Here is a 24,041-nt window from a genome sequence, read left to right as displayed (position 1 = left end):
TACTTAGACCAATCAACAGTCTGATTAAACGTCGGCAGGTCAGTATCTCACCTACTTTAATCTCTCAAGAACAGATTCTGCTCTGCGTTTGAATCTGTCGGTAGCCGTGTTGACAACCCGTGCACATTGGCTACAAGTGGGCGTGCCATCAGATCAGGAAGCAGGCTGCGCTTTACCCAATCAAATGTAGTGGGCGGGATTTACGCGTGTGCCGCTCGTTCCTCACTGGAAACAAACCAAAACTAATTTAACAATAGCGTCCTCGAAGCAGACAAAACCACGGAAAGTTAGAAACATTTTAAATTGCTCTTTCATCATAGAAACAAGTGGGCTTATAACCAAAACGATCCATGTTCTTTGGGAGAAATGGTGTTAGTGTTCCGTGGAGAAATATTGTTAGTGGGAATGAAAACATTGTCGCACCACCGTAAGTGAAAGGCTGAAGGCAGACCAAAACCCCGGTTTCCTCCGTTCAGCTCCGCCCAGAGCCAAATGAATAAGTAAAAAACAGCAGAGGGCGCTGTTTTTCCTTTTTATTTGGCGATGGGTTCCCAGATTGCACCTACTGAGACCAATCAGTAGTCTGATTAAACGTGATAAAGTCCCATTCAGTGCATTGACAGCGTCCGAAACGGGTGGTCCCATCGTGTCTCAGGTACACCCTGACCGAGGGGGACTTCCACCATCTGAAGAAGGCTCGTCTGACCCACCTCCACCTGGCCCCGCCCCCCTCCGCCCTCAACATCCTGACCATCATGGAGTGTGACTCCGCCCAGAGCAGCACCACCAACATCAACGAGACCACGCCCCCGGCTCCGCCCAAACCCCCCCTGCTGGCCATCTACCAGGTATGTATGTATGTATGTATGCTGGGCCCCAGGTGTGGTTCTCTCAACCTTTCTTTTCTGGGATCAGGGCCCACTCGAAAATCTGTGAAAGTGTCCACGGCCCACCCATATACGACCATCTTAAAGGGGAATTTCACTTTAAAGGAATAGTTCACCCCCAAAATTACTTTTTTTCCTATCGATTAGTCATCCCTAGACTTGAATTCATGGATATTTTTTTGCTTTTGTCGCATTCCTAAGCCAATAATTTGATGAACGGCAGCGGTTCCGCCGTTCCGGTAGGAGACATAAAGAGTCTCCTTTGTGTCTCCTATCGGAACCGCTGCCTACCGGTCCACTGGTCATCAAATTATTGTCTTAGGAATGCGACAATTTTTTTTTTAATATATATTTTTTGGGTGAGCTATCCCTTTTAAACACTTCTGGGGTCATTTTAACCAGTTCTCTCTCCTCTTAGGATAAAATAGGCATCCCGACCTGAAAATGCATTTTCTGTTTATCAAAGAGCTGGAGAGACACGGAGACTCCTGTTGCTGAACAAACACTCTATAGCATTGGCTCTCAAAGTGGGGTCCGGGGACCCCCAGGGGGTCCTTGGAAGGGTTCCAGGGGGTCCCCAGCAAAATCTGTTACCGTGGCTATATAAAAATAGCATATGTACAAGCTCGCAGTGCGGCACAAAGTATTGTATTGGTGTAAATAGTAGCTAGTACATCTGCTATTTTTGGAAAAATCTTGAAAAGTGTTCGAACACTTTTGAATAATATAGATTTTTTTACCCAAATATTCTCTTCTGAGGGTCCCTGGCTTTTTGAAAAGGGGGTCTGCGGCCAAATACATATCAATTTGGGGGTCCCTGGCACAAAAAGGTTTGAGAACCACTGCTCTATAGCAACGATTACTATGATAATATATAGTTATTTAAGACTTATTTTAACAGGAATATCACTTACCCTAACGGTTTTCTAATGACTCTGTATTGATTTCTCTGTGGTTGTGCGTGTCTGGTGGTCCTACCCTTTCCCCCCCAGCCCCCTGAGAGAGGCATGCGGCCCCCCACTGGGACCCTGGACTGGATGGGTCAGAGCCTGAGTGGAGGCCTGCCTGGAGACCCTCACCACTCCACCATCCTGGACCAAGACCCCGGACCCCCGGCCCCCTCGTCCTCCTCCTCGACCATGAACACACAGCAGCACACACGCTGCTCCCCTACCGTGAGTTTACATTCACAATGTAGGCATTAAGACCTGAAGCTGATTCTACAAAATGTCTTCTAAATCCTAACAGTTTAAAAAAAAAAAAAACCTATGTTGCTGTCGGTGGGTCTCAAACTTTTTCATGTCAAGGACCCCTAAAATCATATGTATTTGGCCGCGGGCCCCCATCTCAAAATGTGTTGTTCCAGGGACCCCCCAGAAGCAAAGATTTGAGTAAAAAATATTCGCTTTAAAAGAATATATACATTCAAAGATTTGCACACATTTTCACGATTTTTCAAAAATAGCAGATCTACAAGCTCGTAGCGCGGCTTGTATATCTGCTATTTTTGTGTCAAATAATGCTTTTTTAGCTCAAATAAAAAAATGACACTGATGCGTTCCAGGTCTCAATGGGTTAATCCAGAGAGATTTACAGTAAGCGAGGTAAACACGAGGTAATACATAACAATGCATATAAATAGTCATCTAGGATCATAGGTAAACCAAGAACCTATCATCAGTCTAAACAGTATAATATAATTAAAATAAATCTGTACAGGAGGGGGCGTGGCGTTATGATTGTTTGTGTGTTTCTGTTTGGTAAATAATCACATCGTGTCGTCTTTAAATGTTATTCGGGAAGGAAGTTAGGATGATTGTTCAAGGAAAGTGCATTTGGATTGAAAAATAAATAAATGAATTCAGTTGAGTAAAATGATGGTTGATTTATGACCTTGGATCATGAATGCGGACGTCACACAGGGTTCACATTGTCACGTATTCCTGCACTCATTAATGCAGATGCAAAAATGAAACGATCCAATCAATACCACGGCAGGGGACCTCCCCATACAAGATTTGGGTTGTTAAAATGTTTAAAAAACATTCCACTTTTTTCCCCCCCAAAAAATCTAGATTCCTCTTTTGAAAATAGTAGATCTACAAGCTCACAACGCGTCACGGTGCAACGCGTTGTGAGCTTGTAGATCGGCTATTTTTCAAATAGCCCATGTATATAGGTTTAAAGTGCTCACGTGGCCTATATAGTCGCTTCTTTTGGGCTTGTTTTCAAAGACCTGGTTGCTTATTTCTCTCGCAAAATCTGGGAACGCTGGTCACGACTGCCATGGATGGAAGGACAGCCTCATACCCAAACTTGTGTCCCCGGAGGCCTTTAACTTGTGCTGGGTCACGATTCATCTGGACTCCATCAGTCTGCTCCCTCTCTCTCTCTTATGTTCTCTTTCTGTCGGTCTTCCGGTCTACACACTGAAAAAAAAACATTTATTTATTTAGTTACCAGGGACAAATGCACATCGATCAACATTTCAGTTTTCACATTGATCGTAGATGTGCCAGAGTTAGAGCTAAGAGCTCATTTTGATTCTCCATAGTCCCGGAGCAGGTTGTTAAAATCGGTGGTCTATAATAGCTCTCAATACTTAAACGATCCAGCAAAACAAAACATTAAGTTCAAAAGAACAGCTCAAAAGAACAGTTACAGTACAGTTATAATCGTACAAGCATGTAAAATGTAAATGCCATGTAATTTTAAAGGCTTTATTGTTCCACAAAGAACCATCACGTACTAAAGAACCATTTTATTTAGTGAATGATTCTTTTGTTCATATGGCTCCAGAGAACCTTCTTTGAGGCACCTTTAACAAACTTATACCCTATTTTTGGAATGTTCTAATAATAGGCGAACATTCGACGGAAATAGGCAAACATTCGGACAAAGTTGCGACGTGTTGTGAGCTCACAGATCAGCTAGTCCCTCTATTTTGGACAAATATTTGGTGTACAGGGGAAAAGGGAGGGGGCCATTTATAGACCCTTGGGACCCATTAAGTGTTTTAAGTGGTTTAAGTGGTTATGGTTATTATGTGGTTATCTTCATAGAAGAAAGACCATTAGAATAAATGGTTCTTTAAAAAATCCATGGTCAGAAAGATTCTTTCTGGAACGATAAGGGTTGAGAATCACTGTTCTACGTTATTACTCTGAAGAACCAGGTTTGGGTTTCCAGTTGGCACTTTCATTGTTGTGTTTTATCTTGTTGACAGAGGGAGGCTGTTGGGGACAGAGAGGGAGACAGAGACAGGACCTCCAGAGGAGGAGAGGGAGACCTCCTCCCTGTGCCACCACCACCTCCTCCTCCTCCAGGAGGCCACACCTCCGTCCTACTGTTCCTCTCTAAGCTGCGACGCCACGCCAGTCTGGAGGGGGCGGGGCCCTACTTCAGGAAGTGGAAGTTTGACAGCAGCCATCGCGCGGCTAGCTTAGACGCTAAAGGTTAGCGGCTCCTTTTTGTCTCGTTGGTCTTACAGGGGGAATGGACTTGAACCACCTACCGGTTATAAAATAACAGATCTACAAGCTCACAATGTGTTGTGGTGCTGCATATTGTGAGCTTGTACTGTAGATCTGTTATTTTCGCAATTTAATTTTTTTTTTTTTTACAATTAACACTTTAGGCATTTAGCAGACACTCTTAATCCAGAGCGATTTACAGTGAGCAAGGTAAACATGAGGTAATACGTTAAACGGCATAGACATAGTAATATAGGATCATAGGTAAACCAATAACCTATCATCAGTCAGTCTGTACATTGAAACTATACACACTATAGGATGCCAGGTCTACAAATTAACCAGGAATCTGTCTACAGAACATGCTATCTAAATTACCTTTTAGCCTTTGCATAAGCCTGCAAGGTTGTCAAGGCTAGGGTCAAGAGCTACAGCAAGAACTACAGGCTAAGGTGGAGTCTGAAGAGGTGAGTCTTCAGATTACGGCGGTAGATTGGGAGTGAGTCTGCAGTTCTAACTGCAATGGAGAGTTTGTTCCACAGTTTTGGAGCCAGAAGCCATTTTGCTTTTATTGTTTGCATTTTTTTTGTTTGTTTGTTTTTTAAGTTTTAAGAATGTAAAAAAAAAAATGTTTGCCTATAATTACCTGCCCCAAACAGCGACGGCAGGTTCAGACCAAAGCCTTATATTAGAGAGTTGCGTCACCTCGAGGGCAGAAAACAGCACCAGTCACGTAGTTCATGTAAACTCGAAATAGTGACAAACGGCAAACGCTCATATAGACTCCAGTGCATTCCGAAAAGGGCTTTGTCACTATTCGCCAATAGAAGGCTCTGTAGAAGACCTGGCCCGATGAAGTGAACGGAGGTGATGCAAACTCTCCTTATATGGCTCTGGTTCAGACGTAAAATGGCTGACATAATTAACAATGTGTGTGAGTTATATATGTTCCTCTCAGGATCTCCCAGGAGGAAGCCGTTCCAGAGGCAGAGAGCGGCCAGTGAGACCACAGAGCATGCGGAGGAGGAGGAGGAGGACGACCTGCCACACAGCACCTTCCCCAGCCAGAGCAGTGGTCTACAGTCCCTGTCTGCGGGGTCTCTGTCCCCCCAGCCCACCACCCCCCCGCCTTCAGCCACAGCAGCCTCCCTCAGCAGGTGTGTTTACCAATCAGTGCAGTCATGGAGACTCCTGTTACTGAACAAACACTCCAGCCAGTACTATCAGAATATAGAGCTATTTAACACTTATTTTAACCAAAGAAAATCACTTACACTTTAACCCATTAAAACCAGGAAAGCGTCTTTGTCATTTGGCTATTCAAGAATAGCAGATATGCAAACTCATAGCGCGTCACTTTGTGCTATGAGCTTGTAGATCTGCTATTTTTTTTTAAATCGTGAACATTTTGGCAAATCTTTGAATATAATACATTTAAAAACATAAAACATTTTTGCTTCTGGGGGTCCCTGGAACAACATATTTTGAGATGGGGGTCCACGGCCAAATACATATAATGTTGGGGGTTCTTGACATGAAAAAGTCAAGAAACTTGACTTTTTAGAAACTGCTACTACTGCAAAATGGAATGTCGGCGATTGAAAATGTCTTCTCTGGGCCACTCACACAACTACCCTGTGTGTCTACAAACAGTTGAACACGCGATCATAAGGGATTTAGCGAGGTCTGTGGCGAGGTGGAAAAAGTAAGTGAGGCGTGGCGTTCACATGGCGATACATGGGGTTTTTACACTGGGCCGAAGGAGAGAGACTCCGCCCCGATCGGAATGTTTGTTGTCTGAGCGGCGTGCACGTATCGCCTGTGTGTTTAGAAACGATTGGACTTGCGATCATAATGGAGAAAAAAATAATGTGATTTTTTTAAAGTTATAAAAAACACGAAATCGCTGGCAGTGGGCAAACACAGCCAGAAATAAGTCTGGCAGGGAATGAGTTAATAAAGTATTCAATCAATCAATCAATCAATAAATCAATGAAGTTTCTCCATCTGTGCAGGCTAGAGGTGGAGGCTATGGTGGTGATGGAGGAGTCAGGGCTCTGCAGCCACACAAGGATCCAGGAGGAGACAGATGGTCCACGTGGCCAGAGGCAAGAGGAGGAGGCCTCCTCCGCTGAAGATGCGGAAACTGGGAACGGAATTGAACCGCCGGACACGTGGCCAGAAGCTGCAGGAGCGTGGCTAGGAGACGACCCAGGAGATGACGACTTGTTTGAAGCGGATCAAGTCGTTAGTGTTCGTGGAAAGGCCGAAGACGCCACGTTAAGGGGCCGAGCCGAGCCCAACCACGTGAGATCAGAAGAAGACAACGGGGAGAAGAGCGTGGCGGCGGACGAAGAGACCGCCGATGACCCGGGGGGGCTGATGATGGGGGCAGAGGCCCGGTCCAGAGCCTACTCTGGGGGGGGGGGATCGACTCTTTCCTTCATGGCGGGACATCAGGAGAGCTCGGAGGCTCGGACCCCTCCCTCGCTGTACAGAGACATCTGGAGCCTGAGGGCCTCGTTGGAGCAGTACGCCTCCTCGGACCAGAGCAGCACGGACCGGGAGTCCGTCCGCAGCGACGCCGACAGCGTCTCCTCCCTGGGGGGCGCCGGAGGAGGAGGAGGCGCGCGCTCCGTCCTGGACAGCTGCCTGTCCCAGGACCTGGACGACCTGGAACCCGAGGCGGACGGCGAGGCGGAGGGCGAGGGCAGGGATTGGGCTCCACCTAGAGGGGTTCCGGGCGGCGAGGACGACGGCAGCGGAAATATGGGGAACGGGCTGGGAGGAGGAGGAGGAGGAGGAGAGGGGGATACGGGCAACCGCAAGCTCCTGTCCCAGATGGACAGCGGCTACGCCTCCATCGAGGCCCCGCCCACCAGGGCCCCCGAGGAGCTGCGGCTGTTCGGGGGGACCACCCCCGGGCCCGGGGGAGTTGTCCCTGGTCCTGGCGGGGGGCGGGGGAAGACGGCGTCGGAGCGGAGGTCGTTCTTCACCTCCTCCGGGAGGAAGGGCTCCATCTGGGAGAGCTTTGAGGCCAGGGTGCTGCAGGAGGAGCTGGAGGACGAGACGGCCGACGGCACCGGGCTGGAGGAGGTGAGGCCTGTCGCGTAGTTAGTAGAGCATTGGTTCTCAAAGTAGGGTACGGGGACCCCCAGGGGTACTTGAGGTGGTTCCAGGGGGTCCCCAGCTAAATGATGGATAGGAACCAAATGGACCCTTATAGTTCTGTAACTCTGAGTGTACAAATGGAACCAAATGGACCCTAACGGGTCCATTTGGTTCCATTTGTACACTCTCAGAGTTAAATTAACATCGATTTTATAATATAAATTCGGGTCCAAGAGGTATAAATGCCATTAAATGGGGGTCCGTAGCCTAATACATGTCAAACTGGGGGTCCTTGACATTAAAATGGTTGAGAATCACTGCTAGAAAGCCGTATAAACCTTCTCTTATTGGGGTCCCTGGCTTATCTTTTCAAATGGGGGTCCGCGGGCTAATAAGTGTCAATTTGGGGGTCCTTGACATGAAAAAGTTTGAGAACCACTGTAGTAGAGGTAATCACAATGAGTGATTGCATCATCGTCAGAATGTTCATAGGTTTTCAAACATTTTCAACAATCGCGGAAATAGCTGCTCATGACATGATTGTAAATTGGCTATTTCCACACAAAAAAACAATTGTTAATATTTTGAAAGTATAAAATGATTAAATATGGCCTATTTTGGCCATAGTACATTATCTATTTTAATTATTGGTACCGGTCATTGTCAGTCATTTATTTAAATTATTTGTCTTATTTGTCGTGGGCAAATTTTGTTTACAAAGCCTAAAAGCAAAATAGAAACTTGTATTTATATGTTCTAATGTCCTAATCGTTAAATCACAATTATTTGTGTGACGATGAAGGGTCCAGTAAACTGTCCTAATGGTGACTAACCTTATAGGTGGAGAGGAGCTTCATCATTCTGCAACCTTCACCACAACCTCTGAAAACTCCAACCAAGGTTAGTAGCATTTTTTTATTACGGGGCCAGGCTTCCAGCATGGACCCGTATTGTTATTGGCATTATTCCGTTTCTTCTTCTTCTGCCACTTTTGGCAGTTCTGGCTGAACCGTGCAGTCGCTTTTTATGAAACTCGGCCATATGATAGATGGTCATGAAAAACGATCAAGAAATAATTCTCACAATCTTTCGTCAAAAGGTGGCGCTATAGCACTCAATTGAAAAATGCCAACTTTGAACAGGTACAACTCATGCCCTGTTTCACCTACAGCCATGAAACTTCGATGCACACATGCGTCTCCTCATGCTGAACAACTTTCACACTCTGACTTTTGACCTCTGACCTTTAGATCTCCCACCATTTTGAATTATATGAAAAACAGTTAAAACCTATCTCCTCCTGGGATTTTTGAGTAATCTGCACGAAACTTTTTACACATGAACTTTGGACCTATGCCAAAAAACGTTTGCAAAATATTTTCCATAAGTGAAAAAATGAAGCTTTAATGAGCCAATGAAATGTAAAGGGCCATTCCAAATATCACTGAAACCAATCTTACTCCAATTGGTCAAACGGGGGCGCTATAGCAATTTTTTTTAAATTGAAACTTTAAACAGGCAAAAGTCATGCCTCGTTTGGCCGACAGCCATTAGACCTGCTTACACATGTGCCTTGACTAATGAGGAACACATCTATCACGTTGACCAGTAAGCACCGCCCTTAGATTGTCCGCAATCTTGAGCAGTTTGAAAAAAACTTAAACCCATGAACTTTGGACCTATGCCAAAAAACGTTTGCAAAATATTTTCCATAAGTGAAAAAATGAAGCTTTAATGAGCCAATGAATATTGCAGTTTTATGACAATTATTCATCTGCCCCTAACACATACATGCAGACTTACCATTCTTTGAAACTTTGCAGAAATGTAAAGGGCCATTCCAAATATCACTGAAACCAATCTTACTCCAATTGGTCAAACGGGGGCGCTATAGCAATTTTTTGAAAATTGAAACTTTAAACAGGCAAAAGTCATGCCTCGTTTGGCCGACAGCCATTAGACCTGCTTACACATGTGCCTTGACTAATGAGGAACACATCTATCACGTTGACCAGTAAGCACCGCCCTTAGATTGTCCGCAATCTTGAGCAGTTTGAAAAAAACTTAAACCCAGGATTTTTCAGCTATTTGCGTGAAACTGTATGATCAGTGTGATCTCTTTTTTCAGAGGTTTGTCTGTTGGTCCAATAGCGTCCCGCTTAAGTGTATGTCTCACAACCTCAAGGTCACAGGTTCAAGCCTCACTTGGTGCAGACTTCATCTAAGTTGCATTTCACACAACATGACTATCAATGAATACATCTGCAATTGTTAAAGATAACATGAAATACTTAATTGAGTGTTTTTTACATACTTCATTGTGAAAATAACTTTTCAGATAGCAATGAGAGTATGTTTTTTCAATGTATAACATACTTCATTGTGAAAATAGCCGATGTACAATCTGACAACTTTTAATGGTTTGTGAGCTTGTAGATCGGCTACTTTCACTAGTTTTGGTTCTGAGGAGATGTACAATTTCTTCATTGGTAAATGGTTTGTGAACGAGTGATCTTTGTGTTAGTGAAACAGGGGCTTGGGTCATGACAGAAGGCAAGAGTTTGTGATCCTCAACAGACGATATCAGCCTGGACAAAGCTATAGCACTATAGGTAGTGTTGCAGCTACCTAAGAGTGCCTCATGATCGCAAGGTTGCCGGTTCAAGCCTCACTTGATGCAGACTCATTTAAGTTGAATTGCAAAAAACATGACTCAATCTATTCCGTTTCCATGGCTCTCTCTCTCTCTTCAATCTATTCCGTTTCTATCTTCAATCTATTCCGTTTCCATGGCTCTCTCTCTCTCTTCAATCTATTCCGTTTCTATCTTCAATCTATTCCGTTTCAATGTTTCTGTCTCTTCAATCTACTCTCTCTCTCTCTCTCTCTCTCTCTCTCTCTCTCTCTCTCTCTCTCTCTCTCTCTCTCTCTCTCTCTCTCTCTCTCTCTCTCTCTCTCTCTCTCTCTCTCTCTCTCTCTCTCTCTCTCTCTCTCTCTCTCTCTCTCTCTCTCTCTCTCTCTCTCTCTCTCTCTCTCTCTCTCTCTCTCTCTCTCTCTCTCTCTCTCTCTCTCTCTCTCTCTCTCTCTCTCTCCCCTAGGGAGCCAGAGGCTCTGGTTGACCCAGGTACGATTCCAGGCCAGGTCAGCAAATGTGTCGATGAAACAAAATTTGTCCCTGAGCAAGACTCTTAACCCCTAATTGCTCACAGGCCCTCATTGGAAACAAGACCGCAAGGACTTTCATGAACTGACCTGTTAAAGGAATTATCATTTCTCTTTCTCTCTCCTGGCCCCATATTATCGCTGCTTGCAGCTATATTGTTGTTTGCAATTCAACTTAAATTAAGTCTGCATCAAGTGAGGCTTGAACTGGCGACCCTGAGATTGTGAGGCCTTCATTTAAGGGAGACGCCATTGGCCCAACAGATAAGTAACTGTGAAAAAAGGAGATCACACAGATGATACAGTTTCACGCAAATAGCTGAAAAATCCTGGGTTTAAGTGTTTTTCAAACTGCTCAAAATTGCGGACAATCTAAGGGCGGAGCTTACTGGTCAAAGCGATAGATGTGTTCCTCATGAGTCAAGGCACATGTGTAAGCAAGTTTCACGACTTTCGGCCAAACGAGGCATGACTTATGCCTGTTTAAAGTCTGCCTTTTCAAAAAATTGCTATAGCGCCCCCTTTTGGCCAATTGGAGTGAGATTGGTTTCAGTGATATTTGGAATGACCCTGTACATTTCTGCCAAGTTTCAAAGAAATGTGAGTCTGCATGTATGTTTTAGGCACAGATGAATAATTTTCATAAAACTGTAATAGTTAAAATCTATCTCCTCCTGGGATTTTTGAGCAATCTGCACGAAACATTTTACACATGAACTTTGGACCACTGCCTACAAAAATTTCCAACGGATTTTCCATAAGTGAAAAAATGCAGAAGTTAGGAGCCAATGACTGTTTTTCATATAATTCAAAATGGTGGGCGATCTAAAGGTCAGAGGTCAAAAGTCAGACCACGAAAATTGTCAGGCATGAAGAGACGCATGTGTGTATCGAAGTTTCATGGTTGTAGGTCAAACAGGGCATGAGTTGTACCTGTTCAAAGTTGGCACTTTCAATTGAGTGCTATAGCGCCACCCTTTGACGAATGAGTGTGAGAATTATTTCTTGGTAGTTTTTCATGAGCATCTACCATATGGCCGAGTTTCGTAAAAAGCGTATGCACGGTTAAGCCAGAACTGGCAAAAACAAGTATTTTTCAAACTGCTCAAAATTGCGGAAAATCTAAGGGCGGAGCTTAATGGTCAAATCGATACGTGTGTTCCTCATGAGTCAAGGCACATGTGTAAGCAAGTTTCACGACTTTCGGCCAAACGAGGCATGACTTATGCCTGTTTAAAGTCTGCCTTTTCAAAAAATTGCTATAGCGCCCCCTTTTGGCCAATTGGAGTAAGATTGGTTTCAGTGATATTTGGAATGACCCTGTACATTTCTGCAAAGTTTCAAAGAAATGTGAGTCTGCATGTATGTTTTAGGCACAGATGAATAATTTTCATAAAACTGTAATAGTTAAAATCTATCTCCTCCTGGGATTTTTGAGCAATCTGCACGAAACGTTTCACACTTGAACTTTGGACCACTTTCTACAAAAATTTCCAACGGATTTTCCATAAGTGAAAAAATGCAGAAGTTAGGAGCCAATGACTGTTTTTCATATAATTCAAAATGGTGGGAGATCTAAAGGTCAGAGGTCAAAAGTCAGAGTGTGAAAGTTGTTCAGCATGAGGAGACGCATATGTGTATCCAAGTTTCATGGCTGTAGGTCAAACAGGGCATGAGTTGTACCTGGTCAAAGTTGGTATTTTCAATTGAGTGCTATAGCGCCACCTTTGGACGAAAGATTGTGAGAATTATTTTTTGATCGTTTTTCATGACCATCTACCATATGGCCGAGTTTCGTAAAAAGCGACAGCGCGGTTCAGCCAGAACTGCGAAAAGTGGCAGAAGAAGAAGAAGAAGTGACAGAATACTGCCAATAACAATACGTGTACAGAGCAGAGCTCTGTCCCCGTAATAAATCACCCTTGAAGCTCACAGCGCCACGAAACAAACACATCTTCAGCAAAATAAATAAATAGATAAATAGATAGATAGATAATCTTCTGTACCACACATATCCAGTAAATTATTGTTTTTGAAAGCCAGAAGCACCATGAGACCCTCATCACATAAAGATGATACTGCCCCCATTTCAAGCAGCCAACTGGCTAAGAGAGGTAACTTTCCATTCCTTTACCAGGAGCCTCCTCCCAACATGAGAGCAGAATGATTCCAATCAGCTAAATGTGGATATACAGTACATCACCCAACATAGCAGGGGCAGGGTCTCTCTCTCTCTCTCTCTCTCTCTCTCTCTCTCTCTCTCTCTCTCTCTCTCTCTCTCTCTCTCTCTCTCTCTCTCTCTCTCTCTCTCTCTCTCTCTCTCTCTCTCTCTCTCTCTCTCTCTCTCTCTCTCTCTCTCTCTCTCCTCTCTCTCTCTCTCTCTCTCTCTCTCTCTCTCTCTCTCTCTCTCTCTCTCTCTCTCTCTCTCTCTCTCTCTCTCTCTCTCTCTCTCTCTCTCTCTCTCTCTCTCTCTCTCTCTCTCTCTGAGGGTTAGCCAGAGCTGAGTGGTTAGTGAGCCAGCCTAGAGAGCCAGAGGCTCTGGTTGACCCAGGTACGATTCCAGGCCAGGTCAGCAAATGTGTCGATGAAATTAAATTTGTCCCTGAGCAAGACTCTTAACCCCTAATTGCTCACAGGACCTCATTGGAAACAAGACCGCAAGGACTTTCATGAACTGACCTGTTAAAGGAATTATCATTTCTCTTTCTCTCTCCTGGCCCCGTATTATCGCTGCTTGCAGCTATATTTTGTTTTTATTATTTTGATTTAGTTATATTTTATTTAGTTATTCTTATTCGTTTTAGTGTATTTTAATTGTAATATGGGATAGTCCGGGTGAGATTAATCAACAAGCTCAGAAGAAATTGTGAAAATGGTAGATAATATACAAGTTTGTAGATAAACAGGTTTACAAATTGCACAGCTAAAAATGTTGGAACATAATATTTCATATCCACAGAAAGGCATATGTGTGAAATATTGACCAAGATGAGAACAAAGAACATTTTCTTAGGTTTTAGCTAGTTTTATAGACGCATACAGTTTCAGTTAGTTTTAGTTAAAGATGGAGTGCCATGATATTTTTCAACCCTAAAACCTGATCATAAGGTATTATTATTATGTAAGGATTTTTTTCAAAAAAAAAAAGTTTACAGAAATTGTTAAAAAAAATGTTTTTATGTGGACACGCCTCCAGTTCATTAAGTATGCCTGGTTCTCACCTTAGCACCTCCTCCACCACCTTAGCACCACCCACCTGTCCTAGTCCCTCCTCCTCCTCATGCCCACACCTGTAGTGTTATGATAATGAGGGGGAGGGTATGTTTTTTGGGGGCTCTGTGATGTCACTATGCCCCTGTTTTTGGATTGGCACGTTTGACTCTCAAGGTTTCAGCCTCCAGGAAAAAACTCCAAATAGTCAGAGAAGACATGAAACACCATAAAACCACCAGCGGGGGCCTTAATGAAGTTCTATCAACCTCATAGTCACACCCTCCAAACCCACAGACTCACATCCCCTGCCTAATTCAAATCCCTTTTTCTACCTTTTAATTTTTAAATATGTTTGTGTTCTTAGTTTTTATCCTTTTAAACTAGTTATTGAGTGGTGCCGAAGGCAACCACACCTATACATGACTTTGTCCGTGTGTCCGTATGTATGTATGTATGTATGTATGTATGTATGTATGTATGTATGTATGTATGTATGTATGTATGTATGTATGTATGTCTGTCCACAAACATTGATGACAACATCAATACGGGGGTCAATACGGGGCTCATCAAAGGCACCACTCACTTCACACAGGGTGTGATTTTTTTTCCTAATAAAGTTGTTTTTATTTTGTATCTGTTCTGTAAAGCGACTTTGAGTATTTAGTAAAGCAATATATACATTGTATGTTGTATTATTATTATTATTACAGAAACCTCTGGAAGCGCCACAGCTGCAGCCAAAGCCGACGTCACCGCTGCTGAAGCCCCTCCTCCATTCCCCTCCTCCACCTCTGCCGACGCCCCCGATCGCCGCCGCCGCCGCCGCCCCCCACAGGCCCCGCCTCCGTCGCCGCGACTACAGCATTGACGAGAAGACGGACGCCCTGTTCAACGAGTTCCTGCGCCACGACCCGCGCTTCGACCAGCAGGACTCGCCGCTGCGCTCGCGCCACCGCTCCCGCGTCCACCTGCGCAAGCAGTGGCAGCGCCACAAGCAATACAGCGACCCCGGCTCGGCCACCGGGGGGCGCTATTCGCCCTCGCTGGAGAGGCAGAGGTTCACGCCGCTCCGGAGAGGCGACAGCGCGGGATACCCCCTGGATACCAGGTACTACCCGTCTGTCTGTCTGTCTGTCTGTCTGTCTGTCTGCTAATTGTCTACATTGTAAATTGTAGAGTGAATGCTTTTAAAGGATTAGTTCACCCAAAAAATGACTTGATGACCGGCGGAGTAGGAGTCTCTTTGAGTCTCTTTGAGTTTCCTACCGGAGACTCCCCCGGTCATCAAATTATTGGGCTTAGGAATGCGACAAAAATATTTTTTACTCCTCTAAAAATAAATATTCTAACTGACATGCTTAAAAGAAAAGAAGACGAGAAGTATTTAAAATTCCAAATTCCAAAGTACATTTTCTTTTTAATATAAATGTTTTTTTTCCCCGACATTCCGAAATGTTCAAACATCTTTACAAATATTGACAATTCTATATGCTCTAGTACAGAGATCTTCAACGTTTTCAGGCCAAGGACAAGGACAAGGACAGCCAAGCTGAGAGAGAGAGATATATTGTATAAAATTGTGTTTCAGATAAGCTTTTGCTGCTCTTTTTTCCCCTCTACACCTATAACTCTTTGCCAAAAATAGCCGATCTACAGCTGTGAGCTTGTAGATCTGCTATTTTTGGCTTAAGTTCTCCTCAGAAAAGGGATGCTAAGGTTCAAGTGCTTAATGTAAAAAAAAAATCATATCACACAAAGATCTGGCGGACCCCCTGTAGTAACTCTGAGGACCCCCTGTTGAAGACCCCTGCTCTAGTATGATCAAGTTTTTTTTTACGAAAAAAAAACACAAAAGGTTAGAGCATGGAGATAGCAACGATACGTACATAGTATTTACTGTCGGTCCACCCCACTGCAGGTACCACAGCACTCTGTCCCGCATCGCCAGCGCCGCCGACGAGGAGGCCAACGAGGCCTCCGGCGAGGGGGCGGAGCCTAAAGGTCCGCCATCGCCCGACGGCAGAGAGGGAGAGGCTCTGAGGATCAGCTCAGCCTGTCAGGACGACGACAACAACGGCGGGACAACAAACGATGCTCCTGACATCAAGGAGGAGTCACTGGTCACCAGAGTCCAGGAGCAGCGGCACACGGTCTCCACCAACAACGCGGACACGTCAGCGAGCCAGCCGGCGGCCATGTCGGCCCGCCAGTTACCGCCGGACACTCAGGCGAGTGCAGAGGCAGAGGCGGGCTGCATGGACCCGCGGGCGGACAACAACCGCAGCAACAACAACAGCAGTCGAGCTATTATCCCGTCGGACGCGGCGGTATCGGCTTTGTCCCGCGTCCGCCTGCTGCCACAGAGCCCCCATCATCATCATCACGTGACTCCTCTTCCCCTTCCTCCTTCTCCTCCTCCGCGCTCCATCCTGCAGAGCCAGAGGAGCCTGACGGACAAGCTGGCCGTCTCCGTGGAGGAGAGGCTGTACGGCGGGCTGAGGGCGGCAGCGGGGCAGCAGGGAGACCCCTGCAACCACCAGGGAGGAGGAGGAGGAGGAGGAGGAGGAGGAACCACAGAGTGCGTGGCGGTGGTCACAGGTTCTCCTGGACACAGTCCTGTATAGCCCGGCCCGGCCCAACTAAACATGGCCTCTCCATGCAGTGTTGATTCCGTCGACTAAAATTATGTTTTTTTTCACTGACGAAAACTAAATAAAAACGAAGCTATGATGACTAAAACTAAGACTAAATACATTGACAATTTGACGAATAAAAACTAGACTAAAATGTTAGTGAGGGACTAGTGGAGAAGAGATCCAGTAGAACTACGACAAGTTATTTTATGTTTGGTTGCGCTATGGTGTTGGCGCTCAGAAAATAGCAGATCTACAAGCTCACAACGCGTCGCAGCGCGACGCGTTGTGAGCTTGTAGATCGGCTATTTTCAGCATTCAACCAAGTGTAAAATCAGCCATTACGGCACCATCAAGGCACCGCCAAAAATACATTTTAGTCGACTAATTAAACTGTAGATTTAGTCGACTAAAAGTAGACTAAAACTAAAACATTTCAGATGACTAGTATGACTAAAACTAAATGGAATTTAGAAAAAGACTAAAACTGACTAAAACTAAATCAAAAATTTGCTGTCAAAATCAACACTGCCTCCATGTCAACCAGAAGATCCAGCTCATCCTCTCTCTCTCTCTCTCTCTATCGCACTTTAAAGAACATTTACTGTATGTGTTGTTTAGCTACAAAGTGAATCCCCTCGTTTGCATTCATTTACCCTCATGGCCACATTTATATAGTTTGGTTAAAACGAAAAACGAAATGGTTGATGCGCTATTGCGCGCGCACACACACACACACACACACACGCTGTTTAGTCAGATAACCCAGTTGATCACCCATGTCTTTTTCATAGTTTTCTTACAGACTTAATTCCACTGTGAATCATGTGCTGTGATGTGATCTGCCCCTTTTTTTCAGTAACATTATACAGACATTAAACTATTAAAAAAGAATAATTATTATGTATAAAAAACCATTATTATTTTAGTCCCATGCATCACTAGTAATGAAGAGCTCCAGTTGGGATAGTTTGGTTCTGCTCCTCTTGCGTCGTCTATTTTCAGACATATTGGTATGTTTTTTTTCCAGCATGCTGTTGTAAATAATGTAAATGTGAATAATACTGCTCAGTTCTAACCTTAAAACAAGAACAAACGGAACGCACTTTGATTAAAAATGATAATGATAATAATAAGAAAAGATAATGGCATTATCATTGGTCCATTTGTCTCATTCCAAACCATGCCCTCCTCAAGTGTCATTGTCATCGTCAGGGTTTTTTTTTTGGAACATGAAATGGGTAACTAACGAACTAACTAACAAACTAACTGATTTATACTTAGTTGCATGCATGTCGGTGTCTCACACTAAAAACAGCCCATCTGCAGCTTGTAGATCTGTTGTTTGTGGTGCGAGACACAGTGTAACCAAGAATAATTCAGGCTGTGCGTGGCTGTTACATACTGCAATGGTCTATAACAGGGGTCTTCAACGTTTTCAGGCCAGGGACCCCCTAGCTGAGAGAGAGATGAAGCAGGGACCCCCTCTATAATGTATACAATTGTGTTTCAGATTAAACTTTCTTTTTTTTACTTGGTCTGCTCTTTTTTCCCCTCTGCACCTATACCTCTTTGCCAAAAATAGCAGATCTACAAGCTCACAACGCCTCGCACTGCGAGGCGTTGTGAGCTTGTAGATCTGCTATTTTTGGCTAAAGTTCTCCTCAGAAAAGGGATGCTAGAGTTCAAGTGGTTAATGTAAAAAAAAACAAAAAAACATCACACAAAAATTTGGCAGACCCCCTGTAGTAACTCTGAGGACCCCCTAGGGGTCCCGGACCCCCTGTTGAAGACCCCTGGTCTATAAAGTAGGGATGTTCCATATTGGCTTTTTTGCCGATATCCGATTTTCCGACATTGTCCAACTCTTTAATTTCCCGATTCCGATATGCAGGAGTTTTTTTCACCAAAACTAATGTCAGGTAACGACATCACATATTATCTCCTGTCGTGGAATTAAGGTGGTGTGGAGCATAGTAATGTGTAATATGTAAAAGGTGACCCACAACATGGACATCAGGGTTAATTTTAACGTTTACATCATTTCAGAAATAAGCTCTTACATAGCTCTATATTCTGATAGTAATCATTTCTTATAGACCGTGTGTTCAATAAGAGGGTGTCTCCCCGTCTCTCCAGCTTTTTGGTAAACAGTTTCAGGTCGGGATAGCAGTTTGAACCAATCAGGAGAGAGAACTCATACAGGACACAGGATGAACAATATGAAATTGGGAGACAGTCAAGACAATTATCAGATACAATATATCTGGAACACCATCAAATGTAAGCTGATTACTGAGAATAAAACTGGTATCCCAACCTGAAATACATTTTCCGTTTAGTAAAGATATGGGGAGACCCCTGAGAAATCTAATAGTAATAAAAATGACTACAAAAAATGTGTAGCTTATGTTGCAGGACCACATTGGAAATATGTGTTTCATTATGTTTTTATGTGTACATCCTGGGTTTAAGTTATTGTATTACTTGTATTGCTTCTACCAAAATCAAATCAAATCGAATCAAGCTTTAAACTTTATTTTTTATTTTGAATACTCACTTATAAAGGAAATCCCCAGAATAAGTGAGGGCAGGGTTAATGTTAGTGTCAGCCCTAGAGGAAAGATGTGATCGGCAGGCAGGCAGACAGACAGGCAGTGTCATGGCATTGAGTGAAGGACACTCAGCATTCAGCGTCGGTCACATGATACTTTAAGTGACTGAGGAGGATCCATCTTCCAGACAGATGGAGTGAGTGAGACAGAGGGAACTCTACCAAAACACTGCAGGAAACCCAATAGTGCCTGGTCTCCAACCCCCCTGGAACAACACATCATCTACTGTTATTACCCTATTAAGCATGTCTGTCAGCAACCTGAAGCAATACACTGCAACTATCCTACCCCATTAAAAATAAACTATCTGATAGACAACAGGATTACATTCTGAGACAGGACTAGATTCGAGTGTAAATACATTTTTTTTTTAAGTATTTGCACTTACACTTACTTTTGTTGGCATCCACTGACATCCATCCAGGTGTGCGTTGCATCTCTCTTGGACTCTGATAAAGCACTTTCTGGACATTTCAACAGACTCGCTCATTCCATCACAACATCATCTTTATATCGTGTCTAAACTGAAACATGATTTTTGTATTGTGGTGCATTTTCTCTTGCATGTTGAAGTTCCTGAGAAGAATGACAACTTGAGAACCAATGTGTCTTTAACAGTGTGTTGGCCTGCTTACTGCTCCTTTCTATTACAAACTGTGAATCTGTTTATTATTCTGAGACTTGGGTTTGAGCTATGGTACTGTACGTACACAGTATGTACCCTTATGGAACCAACACCCCCTGCCTCTGTTTATGGTGAACCATATGCTTTATAGCTGCATTAGCTCAGAAAGAAATTGTTTTGCAACGCCTGGATAAGCCTAGTTCGTGTGGAACCACCAATGGAATATAACACATTCAGTGGCGTGCACAGACATTTTGAGGGGCAGGTGCTCGAGTAAATGATACTTTTTTTTTGTTTACTTGGTCTGCTCTTTTTTCCCTCTACACCTATACCTCTTTGCCAAAAATAGCCGATCTACAAGCCCACAACGCGAGGCGTTGTGGACTTGGAAAAAACAGTTTAATTGTCTCCGCCAGGCCGAAGGCATGGCCGAGATAATGTTTTGCACCCTGTCTGTCCGTCCGTCCGTCCGTCCGTCCGTCCGTCTGTGAGCAGCTAATCTCCGGCACCGTTGGCCCGAGGGAAACTGTGCACACACACTCCCTGGATGCCTGAGCAGAACCTCTGCCTCACATTTTTCAGATCGGTCTGTTATAGCGCCACCAGGAGGCATATTTTTGGACATCATTTTTTTTAAATATTACTCCTACAAATATTGTCCAAACATCACACAAATTGGTACACATTATCTCTATAGTCAAGTGATCAAGACGGATCGGTCCGATTTTTCATATCCTGATTGGCAAATTCCCAACATTGCTGGTCTACAATAACCTACCTGACCTGGCGGAGACCTGTGCTCCGATGAGCACTTTTTCTAGTTTCAGTATTATTTCACCGGCCAACCCAATGAGAGAATGAATATTCTCATAGGTTAAAGGTTTCACTCTTTCCACCGTACCCCTCCCCCTACCAACAATAGACAGTTCTATCTAATCTAACAACAAGAAAACCTTCTCTTATGGCCTTCCCTGGCACAAAATCGTTTCAAATAGGGGTCCGTGGCCCAATGCATATCAATATAGGGGTCTGTGGCCTAATGTATAATGCATATAACAATTGAAAATATATACCAGGGACCCCCATAAGAGAAGATTATTTTTTTACGGCTCTAGCAGTGATTCTCAACCACTTTGATTTCAAGGACCCCCAGTTTGACATGCATTAGGCTATGGACCCCCATTTAATGGCATTTGTATCTCTGGGACCCCAATTCTTATTGTAAAATCAATGTTAATTTAACTCTGAGAGTGTACAAATGGAACCAAATGGACCCTAACGGGTCCATTTGGAACCATTTGTATACTCTCAGAGTTACAGACCCATAAGGGTCCATTTGGTTCCTATCCATCATTTAGCTGGGGACCCCCTGGAACCCCCTCAAGTACCCCTGGGGTCCACGGACCCCACTTTGAGAACCACTGGCCTAATGCATATCAATACAGAGGTCTGTGACGTTCAAATGCTTGAGAACCACTGGCTAAAAATCAGTGACAGGCACAAAATCAAGGGCCATGTCCAGCTCAAATGTAATTTCCTGTTCAGATGGTTTTATGCAGTCTGTCTGAACAAGGCTATAAGGCATGTGATGCAAATCTTAATCTCTCCATAATCAGTTTCTTTCCATGCGTTTGTTTTGTTTTTTTGCCGTTCAGGCTCGATAAAACCAAACCCATTTGGCGGGGCTGCCCAATACAAACAGTCTAAAAAGTCGGTCACTGACTTTCCAAATGCCATGCTGTCAAATACTGCATTAATTGTATCAGTTTGTAACTCTGCGAGTGTAAGATTTGTACACTCGTAGAGTTAAAATGTACAGACATCCCTGAGCACCCTCTACTTTGTAGATATTTTCACAATGTTTGCCTCTTTCTTACTAAATATTTGACAATTTGGTATTAAAACGGTCTTAAAAAGTCATTAAATTGTCACTTTAGAAATGTGCAGATACCCTGTATACACTTATACTGTATGTTGGTTTGTTTTAATGTTGAGTGAGAAAACAATGTTGCACATCAAGCTTATCATCTGAGGACCCCCCCAAAATAATTTGGGGACCCACCCTGGTGGTCGGGACCCCCAAGTTTCTGAACCATGTTGCTTTACACAGCATCATATCTATCATATGTAGGTTTTATAATGTAATAATTTATACCTGCAAAGTAATAGTAGCTAAAGTTTTCAAATAATTGTAGTGGAGTAAAAGTACAATATTTGCCTCTGAGATGTAGTGGAGTAGAAGTAAAAGTATTGGAAATTGGAAATACTCCAGTAAAGTAAAAATACCTCAAAATTTTTCTTAACACATTGACTGCCTAGATCGAGTTAACTCGATTTTAGCTTTTCATCACTTGTCTGCCAAGATCGAGTTAACTACTTTTTTTTTTGTTTTTATTTGACCCGAAGACCAAGGAGATATGAATTTTCGAAGATCTTTACTCTCATCCACTTCCTTGTTAACTTAAAACTTTAAAATTTTGTATCTCAGCTCCTGAGTCCTTGTTTTTTTTTCATTGAAAAATCTCTGGCATGAATAACACTAGGCAGTGAAAATAATTCAGGCAGTCAATGTGTTAAGTACAGTACTTTCCACCGCTTTGTCTCAGACCGAGTTAGAACTACCAGAGGATTTGTACTGTGCAGACAGACATCATTATCCTCATCATCTCTGCATTGTGTTTCTCTGTATCCTCTGTGCTGACGTGGGCAGCAGCCCTGTGACTCATACCTGCTCTGTGTGATCTATTCCCGGAGAGGAGGAGAGGGGAGGGGCCGGCCATCATCATGATGATGATGATGATGATGATGATGATGGGGAGGGGGGGCGGAGCTCCCAGGGATGTGAGTGGCATAACAATGATCGAGCATCCCTCCTGTACCAGATGATGAGAAGATGCCGTCCTGCTCGTTCCCAGTGTTGCCATGTCTGTTTATTATAAGCAATTTTGGCATGGTCTTTTCTGTAAAAGTCGTCATCAGTGTAGATCTACGGATAAAAGTTAGTGAGGAGCAGATAGTATAAACAATACAAATGAAACCAGTGAGGACAGATATTATAAACAATACACTTTGTATTGCATGTTGTTGACAGTATGCTCAGCTCAACCCAACGTCAGGGGGAAGAGAGAAAACAGCAAAAAACAAAACAAAAAAAAACATCAAGGCAATAAAACAGTCAGGTAAAGGACATGTTTTATATAAATAATAATTAAAAAATATTTATTGGAAAAGAAAAAAGAAAACCTAAATGGAGAACCCAAATAACAAAAAAAGAAAAACGATAAAACCCCCGACAACACGTAAAAAGCGATGGATGTGCGGAGGCTTCAGTTCAGTCCATTTTAAACGCTGTCCATTATAGCACCCCCTACAGCCCAGGCTCCGTAGTACAGCATGCACAGTTGGTAAATAACACCTCAATGTAGTTTCTTATTTTAAATATAGAATTATTCATATCTTTGTTTATCAATCATTCCGTTGTTGTTTTTTTTTGTCCTTTTCAAATGTTTTTTTGTTTGTTTTTGTATGCATCTTTAAACACGTCACGACGAGTGTCTTTTAAAAACTGCAGATAGGTAACGGCGAGATCAAAGAGAAAAGGAGGAGAGGAGGAAGAGGAGGATGATGGATGAAGATCGTCGGAGGGACGGGGGGTGTCGGGCGAGCTCCGTGGCGGTGCCTTCCTCCTCCTCGCTCAAAACGTCAGGTCGCCCCCCCCACCCCTTTCTCTCTCTCTCTCCCATCATCTCCTCTTTCCGTCTGGCATGTTTCCTCAAGGCGTCTCTTTCTAGACCAGTGGTTCTCAAATATTCAAATTTTAAAGGACCCCCATAACTATGGCCAAGTACCTAGTGTACCAAATGGAACCAAATGGACCCTCACGGGTCCATTTGGTTCCATTTGGTGCACTAGGTATACCCTGAAGGAGGCAGCTACCTGCCCGAAACGTTGGTTCCTTTTTACTCTGCGTCCAAAAAAATACAATATTGGCACTTAGGCTACCAGTGTGTGCGGCCGACCACCTTCTCGTCTCTTGAAGATCTACTATTTAGATTATTCTGCAGTGGGGGCCGGCACCACTATAAAAAGGACTTGAATTCATGGAGTTTTTTTGGTGTTTTTTGTCGCATTCCTAAGCCAATAATTTGATCGGGGCAATAGGGGACTCCGCAGGTCATCAGATTATTATTGGCTCAGGAATGAGACGAAAACTACAAAGTCTCCATGAATTGAAGGGTTCATGGGGTGTGGAATTTGATAGAAAATAAGATTTTTGGGGGGGGGGTGAAGTACTCCTTTAAAGTGGTTAAACAGATTTT

The 24,041-nt window shown here is 43.6% G+C and overlaps 2 protein-coding genes and 1 long non-coding RNA gene across 3 annotated transcripts in view; 1 reads left to right on the top strand and 2 right to left on the bottom strand.

The window, feature by feature from the left end:
* Nucleotides 1-16,473, top strand: part of LOC311045974 (voltage-dependent calcium channel beta subunit-associated regulatory protein-like) — a gene marked incomplete at its 3' end in the record, with an annotated part of 31,254 nt that extends 14,781 nt beyond the window's left edge. Inside the window, exons 7-14 of the mRNA XM_084058045.1 lie at nucleotides 656-848; nucleotides 1,880-2,062; nucleotides 4,114-4,342; nucleotides 5,319-5,517; nucleotides 6,376-7,465; nucleotides 8,312-8,371; nucleotides 14,560-14,957; nucleotides 15,768-16,473. Coding sequence (XP_083914171.1) covers nucleotides 656-848; nucleotides 1,880-2,062; nucleotides 4,114-4,342; nucleotides 5,319-5,517; nucleotides 6,376-7,465; nucleotides 8,312-8,371; nucleotides 14,560-14,957; nucleotides 15,768-16,473 — 3,058 coding nt within the window. The remainder of the gene's footprint in view (nucleotides 1-655; nucleotides 849-1,879; nucleotides 2,063-4,113; nucleotides 4,343-5,318; nucleotides 5,518-6,375; nucleotides 7,466-8,311; nucleotides 8,372-14,559; nucleotides 14,958-15,767) is intronic.
* Nucleotides 1-24,041, bottom strand: part of LOC311045741 — a 252,200-nt gene that overhangs the window by 65,064 nt on the left and 163,095 nt on the right. The gene's annotated exons all lie outside the window — the stretch shown is intronic.
* stk11 (serine/threonine kinase 11) overlaps nucleotides 22,782-24,041 on the bottom strand; it is a 41,394-nt gene continuing 40,134 nt past the window's right edge. Inside the window, exon 12 of the mRNA XM_084057754.1 lies at nucleotides 22,782-24,041. This exon is cut by the window's right edge and continues 2,153 nt beyond it. The gene's annotated coding sequence lies outside the window, so the exon portion shown is untranslated.

The sequence above is a fragment of the Gymnoscopelus microlampas genome (genome assembly GCF_963454915.1).
Source record: "Gymnoscopelus microlampas genome assembly, chromosome: 5".
NCBI lineage: Eukaryota > Metazoa > Chordata > Actinopteri > Myctophiformes > Myctophidae > Gymnoscopelus > Gymnoscopelus microlampas.
The sequence above is the reverse complement of the archived record's forward strand: the minus strand, read 5'-3'. Positions and strand labels throughout refer to the sequence as shown.